Genomic DNA, 11,645 nt, shown 5'->3' with positions numbered 1-11,645 from the left:
AAGGCGAAAAATTCTGTGTCAGTCTCGTGATTTGATTGGACGGCGAGGTCCCAAGAGGAGCGAAGTCGCACCGCTATTGGCTAACCACTAGAAGGCCAGAGCGCTCGCTTGACGTTTTAGAGCACCAGCCGCGTAGACGAGCGTCAATCATCTGCTGACAGACAACAAACTCTACCCACGTTTTCACTTTCCCCCCTATTCTTATTGTAGTTTTTAACATTGCTATGTGGATTAATAAACGGTGAAGCTGCTGAACAACATTTCTTCCATGTGGATATTTGTTCTACAAGTGCGGATATAATCGCTTATTTGACTTTTTTATTTTTTCAAGGAGCCCATTTAATAGAAAGGTGAGGTCCTAACTGACATCTTCTATTTGCTCTTGCTTTGTTTTCTTTTTTCTAATATCAACGTCGCATCTATTAAAGCACAATTTATTTTCCTTGAGTGGATGTAAACGAGAATAGAAATACAAACAGCGGCCGCTTATCACCATAAAAGTTGCTCAAAAGTCAACAAATAGATCGAATAGATCTCATTTCCATTTCAAAGAGCACACATCATTAGAAATTAAAAAGATAAAAGAAAAGAAAAGAAAAAAAAAAACCTCCAACTTGGTGCTTACATGTTCCAAATTTTGATTTCCACGTTTGTGGACAGCAGCTCGCACTTATAATTTCATATATATGTATTTATTAATGATTATTAATCATGATTGTATTTTTGTACATAATTTTTATGAATAAATGAAATTATAATTTTCTAATATAAAATGAATATAAAACGAATAAAAGCAGAATTACGCTACCCAATTGTGATGTCCATATATGTGGATACTGGGTCTGAAAATTTATGTAATAAAATAATAAGAACAAAATTATAAGAATAATGTGAATAAATAAATAAATACATAAATAAATAAATAAGCTATGGTTATGCCTACTAATAGCACTGTAAAGTTTTGGGAGTTTTTTTGTCTTTTAATTTGTAGTATTTAACTCATTGCCTGCCATTGACAACATTAGACGTCCAATTTAGTATTTAAACTGGGAAGGCTGGATGTGAATGCTCATCTTCTAATGTCATTGACAGCACTACACGTCAGCCTTCCCAGTCATAATAGGCTGGACGTCTAGTCTCGTCAATGGCCGCCAATGAGTTCAATGAGTGACCTCTGGAGGGTTAAGTTGATCATTATACGGCATATTGAGCTAATTTTGTCATGAATATAAGTGTATTAATTGTTATGTGCGTGGGTGCAATGCAGGTGGAGGTGGTGCGTATGTGAGCATGATGTCCTCTTACCTCAAGCAGGGCCCATATGCCTGCATGAACAGCCTGGCCCTGAGCGGGGCCGCCATGGACCTGCTGCATCCCTCGGTGGGCTTCCCCGGTACGACACACACATGCATCCAACACACAAGCTCCAATATGACAAAACAGATTTAGTTCAGGAGGTGCGGGCGAAAACGTTTTCCTGAACACCAATATAGAGGTGTGCAAACTTTTGTGCTTTATGGCCATATTTTGTTTTTAAAAGGGACAAATGGACCAACATGAGTTTGTCTTTTTTGTTATTATAATGTGTTATGTTGTATTATGGGAAAAAAAAAAAACAACAGAAGAAATTTGAAGTTATAGTAGTTCAATAGTTAAGTTTACTCGTTTTCTTTAGCACGTGACTTGAAACTTTAGCCTCAAATAAATTAAAAATTCAAATGTTCTTCGGCTAATTATTCCATCTCTGTAATTTATTTGACTTATTATTAATTTGCTTTATAAAACTTACAGAAAAAAATAAATAAATAAAACATTTATTTACAATTAATCAACAAGCCATTTATTAAATCCAAGTTTATACTTAGGGGAACAATTACAAAAGTATAAATAAATAGGTACAATTGTTCCCAGAAAAAAGTTCTATTTTTCATTGCCCCCCCTCCCCCACACACAGTATTTAACACCAAAGAAAAAAGTAAAAGAAAAACATGTAAAAAAGAAAGCGCAGCTGCCATGAATATTGCAATATTGTTTGACTATCGTAACTTAATATTTAAAAGTTAAGGTGTACTGTTACATGATGTTTTCTATTTAATTTCTTGGTTATTGCTCTCTGCCTAGCAAACCCATCAGGAACAGTAAACCACGTTTCATTGCAGCATACACACACAGGCGACAATAACCTTTTACAAAGGAACATTTTTACTTATGCACTAATTGTACTACTCAGTGAGTATACATAATTTTATTTGATCAGATAAATACAGATTTAAAACTGCTGCAGTCTTTTTGTTATGGAGAAAATCATTACTTTTATTTGATTATGTTTATTTTATTGTTATTCGTAATTCTAATGTACACATTTTACTCATAGAAGCAGCTTGTACTTGTATATGTTTCACTGAAAAAAAGACAAGATTAGACAGTTAAAGATTTGAGAAGCTTTGACAACTTTTTATGGCTAACAAAATGAAAATACAATATTCCCAAACAAAGGAATAGAATAAATGTCAACTTTTTGACAGAATAAAGTAGTCAATTCTGTCAGTTTTGAAACTTTATTTAAGTTTTATGTTGGTTTTGAAGTTCTTCCATGCAATTGATTTTGTTATTGTAGATGCTTATGTTTTTTGTAAGTTTTTATGTTGTTGCTGTTCCTTTATGCTATTTTAGCTGTATTTACATTATTTCTTGTTTTGTTTTCAATGCGGTTGCTGTTATTTTTAGGTTGTTATGATGTTTTGAAGCTGCTGTTGTTGTATTGGGCTGTTTTTTTTTCATAGCTTTGTTGTTGTATTTTGGGTTTTATGGTGTTGTAAGAGGTGACGATTTTATGTTGTGTTTATTTTTTGTGTGTGTTTCTAGTGTTGCTTTTGTGAATGTTTTTACATTGATGTTGTTGTATAAATTGATGCCGTTATTTTTTCATGCACCATATCTTACTGTAGTAACACATTTTTTTAAAGGGAACCTCGGACTTAAAGACTTATAGGCGTTAATAAGCCACAATTGTTCTTTTTTACTAAAATACAGTGGGGCAAATAAGTATTTAGTCAACCACCAATTGTGCAAGTTCTCCTACTTGAAAAGATTAGAGAGGTCTGTAATTGTCAACATGGGTAAACCTCAACCATGAGAGACAGAATGTGGAAAAAAAAAAAACTGAAAATCACATTGTTTGATTTTTAAAGAATTTATTTCCAAATTAGAGTGGAAAATAAGTATTTGGTCACCTACAAACAAGCATGCTTTCTGGCTGTCAAAGAGGTCTAACTTCTTCTAACAAGGTCTAACGAGGCTCCACTCGTTACCTGTATTAATGGCACACGTTTTAACTCATTATCGGTATAAAAGAAACCTGTCCACAAACTCAGTCAGTCACACTCCAAACTCCACTATGGCCGAATCAAAGAGCTGTCGAAGGACACCAGAGACAAAATTGTAGACCTGCACCGGGCTGGGAAGACTGAATCTGCAGTAGGTAAAATGCTTGGTGTAAAGAAATCAACTGTGGGAGCAATTATTAGAAAATGGAAGACATACAAGACCACTAATAATCTCCCTCGATCTGGGGCTCCGTGCAAGATCTCACCCCGTGGCATCAAAATGACCTAGTGAATGACCTACAGAGAGCTGGGACCACAGTAACAAAGGCTACTATCAGTAACATAATGCGCCGCCAGGGACTCAAATCCTGCACTGCCAGATGTGTCCCCCTGCTGAAGAAAGTACACGTCCAGGCCCGTCTGCGGTTCGCTAGAGAGCATTTGGATGATCCAGAAGACGACTGGGAGAATATGTTATGGTCAGATGAAACCAAAATAGAACTTTTTGGTAGAAACACAGGTTCTCATGTTTGGAGGAGAAAGAATACTGAATAACATCCGAAGAACACCATACCCACTGTTAAGCATGGGGGTGGAAACATCATGCTTTGGGGCTGTTTTTCTGCAAAGGGACCAGGACGACTGATCTGTGTAAAGCAAAGAATGAATAGGGCCATGTATGAAGAGATTTTGAGTGAAAATCTCCTTCCATCAGCAAGGGCATTGAAGATGAGACGTGGCTGGGTCTTTCAGCATGACAATGATCCCAAACACACAGCCAGGGCAACAAAGGAGTGGCTTCGTAAGAAGCATTTCAAGGTCCTGGAGTGGCCTAGCCAGTCTCCAGATCTCAACCCCATAGAAAATCTGTGGAGGGAGTTGAAAGTCCTTGTTGCCCAACGACAGCCCCAAAAAAATCACTGCTATAGAGGAGATTTGCATGGAGAAATGGGCCAAAATACCAGCAACAATGTGTGAAAAGCTTGTGAAGAGTTACAGAAAACGTTTGGCCTCCATTATTGCCAACAAAGGATACATAACAAAGTATTGAGATGAACTTTTGGTAATGACCAAATACTTATTTTCCACCATGATTTGCAAATAAACTATTTCAAAATCAAACAATGTGATTTTATGGGTTTTTTCCCACATTCTGTCTCTCATGGTTGAGGTTTACCCATGTTGACAATTACAGGCCTCTGTAATATTTTCAAGTGGGAGAACTTGCACAATTAGTGGTTAACTAAATACTTATTTGCCCCACTGTATGTTATTAGAAACACATAAAATATTGCCATTGATTTTAAAATCTATAATATTTAGTACATGTTTTGACCTACATTGGGCGCCATGTTTTATATGCGCAATAGACGCTCGGGGTGATGATGTAGTTTGTCACCATCACTAGACGAACACTACCCGTGTTTTGCAATTCCTTCCCACGTGGTGACACGTCCAACACATGCACACATCGGTTAAAAGCGGCGAGTACTTACTATTCTTGAGTATTTTGTTACCTTTTCATTCCCTCAAAATACTTTTTGCATGTCTTTCCCTCTCATAATTTTATGCATTGTGTTTTCTTAATGTAGCGTTAAAGCAGATTGTTGATCTGTTGACCACATTAGTCACGTAGCATAATTGAACCCCCCTTATTTGATATTACTACATTTAAGTATTTTCTTAAGGCATATTTAGTATATTCTGTCTGTATGGATCCAAACAAAACAAGCTGAAAGTGCACGGTTGTGCTTTGGATGTCAAATTTGCCTTCTTGTAGGACATTTCGCGAGTGTAGCATATTTTGGCAGAACACCATTTTTTTTTCCTACTCTCGTCTCGTCTCATCCAGTCTTTCCTGTTCATTTTGCTTTTGCTGCTCCTTTCCTGAAATATCAACAGTGCTGTCATGCTCATTAATGTTCGTCTCGGGTTCAGATTGAAAGGTTGAACAGATGACGTATATGTCGCTAAAGTCATACTCTGGAAGCCCGGCAGCGTAACCCAGTGACGTCACCACCCTGCGACGTCAACAACAATGGCGAGCTATTAGTTGAACTAATTTTACAAATGGTATAAAAACATCAAGAGGGGTTTTAATATCAAATTACTTTAACTTAATTTACTTAATTAATTTAACTTAATAACGTTTATCTTTTATGATCTACAAGTCTGTCTATCCGTTGATCCTTTTAAAACGACAGCATATTGTTTTTTTTAAGTGTTGTTTTTTCATTTTCTATACTTAGTTCTGTTCTTTTATTTTTGTTGTTGATTATTTTTAAGTTCTTGCTATTGTTTTTAGAAGCTTTTATTTTTGCAGTAGGTTTTAAAACGTTATTCTAATGTTATACTAGTATCCATTTTGTTGCTGCTCTGCTGTTTTTGTAGCTGTCCTAGTGTTATTGTTTATTTTTAGGTTGTCTAATGTAGTACAGTATTTGGTCATTTGTAGTTGAAGTTATTTTTATGATGTTTGAGTGATTGTTTTTGCTGTTTTTGGGAATATTTTGTTGTTGCTTTGTCTTTGTTGTTTGTCTTGATGTTATACTTGATGTTGTGGCCCTCTTTATTGTCAGGCAACCCGCGCAAGCAGCGTCGTGAGCGGACCACCTTCACGCGCACGCAGCTGGACGTCTTGGAATGTTTGTTTGCCAAGACACGGTACCCGGACATTTTCATGCGTGAGGAAGTGGCGCTCAAAATCAATCTGCCCGAGTCGCGCGTTCAGGTTCGTACAACAGTGCAAAGAACAGAACACGTGGGCTATTTTGTCAACTCCTCCTTTGCACTCCTGTCATCTTCAGTAGATTCAATTACACTGCTGGCCAAAAGTATTGACACCCCTGCAATTCTGTCGGATAATGCTCAATTTCGACCAGAAAATGATTGCAATTACAAATGCTTTGATTGTAACATCTTCATTTATTTTGCTTGCCATGAAAAAGCACAAAAGAGAATGGGAAAAAAATTTATCATTATTTTACACAAAACTCCAAAAAGGGGTGGACAATAGTATTGGCGCTCTTTGAAAAATCATGTGATTCTTTTCTAATTTATGTAATTAACAAAGAACTGTCTGAGGATTTGAGAAGCAAAATTGTGAGGAAGCATGGGCAATCTCAAGGCTGCAAGTCCATCTCCGAAGACCTGAATGTTCCTGTGTCTACCATGCGCAGTGTCATCAATAACTGTAAAGCCCACGGCACTGTGACTATAGATGTGGACGGAAAAGAAAAATTGACGAGAGATTTCAACAAAAGATTATGCGGATGGTGAATAAAGAACCTCGACTAACATCCAAACAAGTTCAAGCTGTCCTGCAGTCCAAGGGTACAACAGTGTGAACTTGTACTATCCGTCGGCGTCTGAATGTAAAGGGACTCGATGGTAGGATACCCAGGAACACCCCACTTCTGACCCAGAGACAGAAAAAAGCCAGGCGGGAGTTTGCCAAGACTTACCTGAGAAATCCAAAAACGTTTGGGAAGAATGTTCTCAGGTCAAATGAGACAAAAGTAGAGCTTTTTGGGTAAAGGTATCAACATAGAGTTTACAGAAAAAACAAGGCCTTTAAAAAAAAAGAACACAGTCCCCACAGTCAAACATGTTGGAGGTTCCATGATGTTTTGGGGTTGCTTCGCTACCTCTGGCCCTGGACTGCTTGACCGTGTGCATGGCATTATAAAGTCCGAAGACTACCAACAAATTTTGCAGCATAATGTAGGGCCTTGTGTGAGAAAGTTGGGTCTCCCTCAGAGGTCATGGGTCTTCCAGCAGGACAATGACCCAAAATACACTTCAAAAAGCACTAGAAAATGGTTTGAGAGAGACTTGAGACTTTTAGTGGCCAGCAATGAGTCCAGACCTGAATCCCATAGAACACCGGTGGAGAGATCTGAAAATGGCAGTTTGGAGAAATCACCCTTCAAATCTCAGAGACCTAGAGCAGTTGGCCAAAGAAGAATTGTCTAAAATTCCAGCAGAGTATTGTAAGAAACTCACTGATGGATACCGAAAGCATTTGTTCACAGTTATTTTGTCTAAAGGTTGTGCTACCAAGTATTAGGCTGAGGGTGCCAATACCTTGGTCTGGCCCATTTTTGGAGTTTTGTGTTAAATGATAATGATTTAAAAAAAAAAAAAAAAAAATTCATTCTCTTTTGTGGTTTTTCATTGGAAGCAAAATAACTGAAGATATTATTACCAAATCATTTGTAATTGCAATCATTTTCTGGAAGAAATTGAGCATTATCCGACAGAATTGCAGGGGTGCCAATACTTTTGGCCAGCAGTGGATATACAGTCTGTTATACAGTATGTTATAGTTCACACATCATCATACATTCATTTTATACCCTACCCTCACCCACCAGGACCCCCTTCACACCAGGGTGTGGCCGCACCACCAGTCCCCCGCAAACTCTGCCCCTGACATGATGTTTATACATTGTCATTTTTCTGCTGTGTTGACCTGTGTTCTGCTCTCTCCGGTTCCCTGCTCTGCAGGTGTGGTTCAAGAACCGCAGGGCTAAGTGTCGTCAACAGCAGCACAGCAACAGTAGCAGTTCCAAAGCCAAACCACAGAAGAAGAAGTCGTCTCCCACCCAAGAAAGCAGTGGTTCCGAGAGCAGTGGCCAGTTCACGCCACCCGCTACTACTTCGAGCTCCTCTTCATCATCCTCGTCCATCACCCTGCCCGTGTCCTCCATCTGGAGCCCTGCGCCTATCTCGCCAGCCCCACCACCAGATCATATTGCCCCTACAATCAATTCTACCACCGCCTCATGCATGCAGCGTAATGTGTCGTCCACGACCACCGGGGGAACGCCGTCGTACCCAGTGTCTTACAGCCAGACGGCAGCTTACAGTCAAGGTTTCCCGACCACAGCGTCCGGGTCCTACTTTGGAGGCATGGACTGCGGCTCGTACTTGACGGCGCCCGTGCACGCCCATCACCACACCCACCAGCTTAGCCCTATCACAGGACATGGCCACCACCACATGGGCCAGACATCAGGCCACCATCTCCACCACCACCATCACCACCATCCACCGCCTCCACACCCCCACCAAGCGTACACAACCTTTAACTCGGCCGAGTGTTTGGACTACAAGGAGCAGGCCGCCGCATCGGCCTGGAAGCTCAATTTTAGTGCTTCGGAGTGTTTGGACTACAAGGAGCAGGCCGCATGGCGATTCCAGGTGCTCTGACAGGCGCTCAAAGTCTTAAATGAAGAAGATTTGGGATTCTAGACCGTAACCCGCTAAAGACTTGACTAGGTCTTTCTATTTCCAGATGACAAAAGTATATACCCGGGTGTCGAATGAAGACAAAGAAAGAGGAGGAAAAGAAGGAAAGGTCAAGGGCTCTTCAGACTTTAGAAGGTCTACCTGGGGATTTAATTTGTCAAAACATCCAGTGTCAAGGTGACCACACCCACATCTCTGTAAAACAAGATGGAAAAAAACAAGTATTGGATTTCTCTTCTTCTTGTCCACAACTACAACAGGGCCTAAATGGTCTTCCTGAAGAACAAACGGTCCTAAGACAAAGCAGGCATATTCATACCTGCCGTTTGGTCAGAACCAAACCAAAAAAGTTCATGGTGCGCACCTTTTGGTCTGGTGTGAATAGAAACCAGTGAACTCTGGTGCGGACCAAACAGCTGATCCGAGACCTCACCGGAATGGTGGTATCGGTACGTGGTGAAGTTCGCTAAAGGTGTGAAAGCGACCGCACCGTGAAATCATATACCTTTTTGCACGTATCAGGCTTCTGTAGCACGAAAATATTGTTTGGTTAACATCACAGTTTGTAGTTAGCAGTATGTCTGCTAATATGAGTTGGGGTTCAACGTAGAGCAATGAGGAGCGCCATGTCTACTATCCTTGTAAAATGAACGTGGCAATCATTATGAGCACATTTGCAGTACTCAGGAGCTCTGTGATTGTTTACTTCCGTAGTTTAGCTTCTTACCCCACCCAAACCGTTTTGTCCAATGATTTTGATTGAATGATTTGAACAATTTTTTGCACATACTTAGGTTTGTTGTCAAATCCTAGCCTGGAACTCCAGAGTCACCGCTGTTCCAGCTTTAGAGTCTGGCGACTGTTCAGCAGATCAATTTCCCAGGGTGGAGCAAGCCACAGCAAACAGCAGAGTGGACCAATCAGCGACGAGCAGATGTGACATTGGTAAAGCGCCAAGAAACTCTAGCGCGAGGACGTAAACATACGAGGAGAGCGGAGAAGTTTATTCAACATGGCTAGCGCGAGACAGACTGCTGGTTTTAGCGACTCAATTTGTTTTTGGTCATTTAAAAAATTTCCCGTGGATAGGAACATATTCTCGGCTCTCCCGTTCGCCATCTGTGTTGTTGTGGAAACGACTTCCGACGCACAAGAGTTACGTTGCTCGTTAAGAACACGTCACGCAAATAAACGAATCCGATTGCACGGACGATTTCATTCGGGCTCAAGAGGCAAATTAGGAGCTAGGTCCCAGACTCTATAGCTGGAATAGCGGTGAGTCTGCAGTTCCAGGTTAGTCAAATCCTGTGACGCCTGCTCAAACTGGAATGTGAAAAACGAACCGTATCAAAAAAGTCCGGACAAAATGTCTTTTGGTGCGGACCAAAGAAAGCAAACTATGGACTTTCCTGGTGTGACTACGCCCTAAGTTAAAGTGACCGTGAAGAAAAACAAGGTTCTTCTAGGCTATGACAACAACAATTTCTCCAGTTTCTTCCGAATGGTCAAGATACAAGGTGTATGTGGCAACTTTTCATGTAAAGAAGAAAATCCAGTACACTTCTTCCAGTCTTAACCAGGAAGACCTCAAATCTTGTTGGAGTTACCTTGTTGTATAAGGAAAAAAGGTCCAGAGACAAAATTTGTCTAAGTCTGGGGTGAAGAATAGAATAGAATAGACTTTCTTTGTCGTTGAAGAGGAAGATGACCGAAGATTCTCATCATGGGTGGGACTATTCCGAAGATTTGAAAGGTTTTTCCACAGGATGTTTGTACTTTTTTTCCCCAATGCTGCTAAGATGTCCAGTTTGCTGGCTAATGAATAGCAGCACTTGAGCTATTTTAGACAATATGTGATGTCAGTATTTTTATGCAGTGTGGACAAATGCATTTAAAATAAAGTTAAAATAAATACTAGCTTCTTTCTTTAAATAATAGATTCAAGGTTTTCACATCTGAATTAGTGTTATCCCGATACGATCACGTGATTGGAAATCGGGCCGATCATGCCATTTTTCAGAGTATCGGAATCGGGTGAAAAGGATCGGGTTTTTAATTTTAAAAGTTATATTTGTGTTTTTCTGCTTCATGCTTGTACAGCCCCTCACTCTCCCTCCTGCTGCTTTTCTTGCTCAGTAGCGCAGCTGGAGTTTGCCACTTCAAGTTAACGATGATTGACAGGTTTGTAGCTTTGATCTGGCTAGTGAAGGCTGTAGCTCTATGATCAAAGGCACAATGTATTAATCATGGTTTTAGTCAATCTTAGTTGTGTAGAGGCTGTTCACGACAGCATGGGCATCAAATTGAGTGAATTTGAGTGAACTTACTCATATGAATGTATGGAGAGTGATTAAAAGTATGGCGCTAAAGGTTATGCAATGAAAAATGTGGGTGCGAGTACATTTTGTGCTGGTGCACCTTAAGAAAAAAGTTAGGTGCCCCAGTGCAAAAATAAGTGTGCAACTTTGGCAATATATATCGCACGGTTATTTTTTTCCAATTAATTACACATAATTATAATATATATATATATTTTAAAGGTCTAAAAAGTAACAAAATAATCCAGAAATACAATGGCATTGCCAAAAGATGTATAAAAAATATATACGTTTTATACTCTGCAACTCTCCTGGAAAAAAGCGGAAAAGGAAGTAATGCGAAAAGTACAGCACTGTAACATATTTGGAAGTTTTGTCCAAATAAACACAAGTTCACAAAAAAAAAAAAACTTTTTTGTATCGGATTGGGACTCTGTATCGTCAGATTCTCAAAATCAGATGACTCGGAATTGGGTTCAAAAATATGCGATCGGGACATCCTAATCTACAGTCATGTAAAAATTAGGACACCCTATTAAATATTCAGGTTTTATTAATAGATGTTCACATATCAATGTCTGATCTATTTTCTTTACCTCTGGTTTACCTCTGGTAAAGAAAATGATTTAATTGCAGGTAAACAAAATTAACATTGTTTTATTAATTAAACCAAATATATCAACAAAAAATGCATATTCTAACTGAGGAAAGAGTTAGGATACCCGACCACCTAATAGCTATTGTTACG

The 11,645-nt window shown here is 39.4% G+C and overlaps 1 protein-coding gene across 1 annotated transcript; it reads left to right on the top strand.

The window, feature by feature from the left end:
* The first annotated feature begins 206 nt into the window (after positions 1-206).
* LOC130920464 (homeobox protein OTX1 B-like) lies at positions 207-10,298 on the top strand. The gene is made up of 4 exons (XM_057843716.1): positions 207-350; positions 1,268-1,393; positions 5,906-6,057; positions 7,836-10,298. Exons 2-4 carry the CDS (start codon positions 1,291-1,293, stop codon positions 8,538-8,540), a joined length of 960 nt encoding a protein of 319 aa, XP_057699699.1. The 5' UTR covers positions 207-350; positions 1,268-1,290; the 3' UTR covers positions 8,541-10,298.
* Positions 10,299-11,645: the final 1,347 nt, after the last annotated feature.

This window comes from Corythoichthys intestinalis, chromosome 8 (assembly GCF_030265065.1).
Source record: "Corythoichthys intestinalis isolate RoL2023-P3 chromosome 8, ASM3026506v1, whole genome shotgun sequence".
Classification (NCBI taxonomy): Eukaryota; Metazoa; Chordata; class Actinopteri; order Syngnathiformes; family Syngnathidae; genus Corythoichthys; species Corythoichthys intestinalis.
The sequence above is the reverse complement of the archived record's forward strand: the minus strand, read 5'-3'. Positions and strand labels throughout refer to the sequence as shown.

What these genes read in the sequence shown, in the direction of transcription:
- LOC130920464 (XM_057843716.1), top strand. Translation starts at nt 1,291, where the DNA reads ATGATGTCCTCTTACCTCAAGCAGGGCCCATATGCCTGCATGAACAGC. An exon ending in TCCCTCGGTGGGCTTCCCCG is followed by an intron (nt 1,394 to 5,905) that starts GTACGACACACA and finishes CTTTATTGTCAG; the next exon opens with GCAACCCGCGCAAGCAGCGT. An exon ending in TGCCCGAGTCGCGCGTTCAG is followed by an intron (nt 6,058 to 7,835) that starts GTTCGTACAACA and finishes CCTGCTCTGCAG; the next exon opens with GTGTGGTTCAAGAACCGCAG.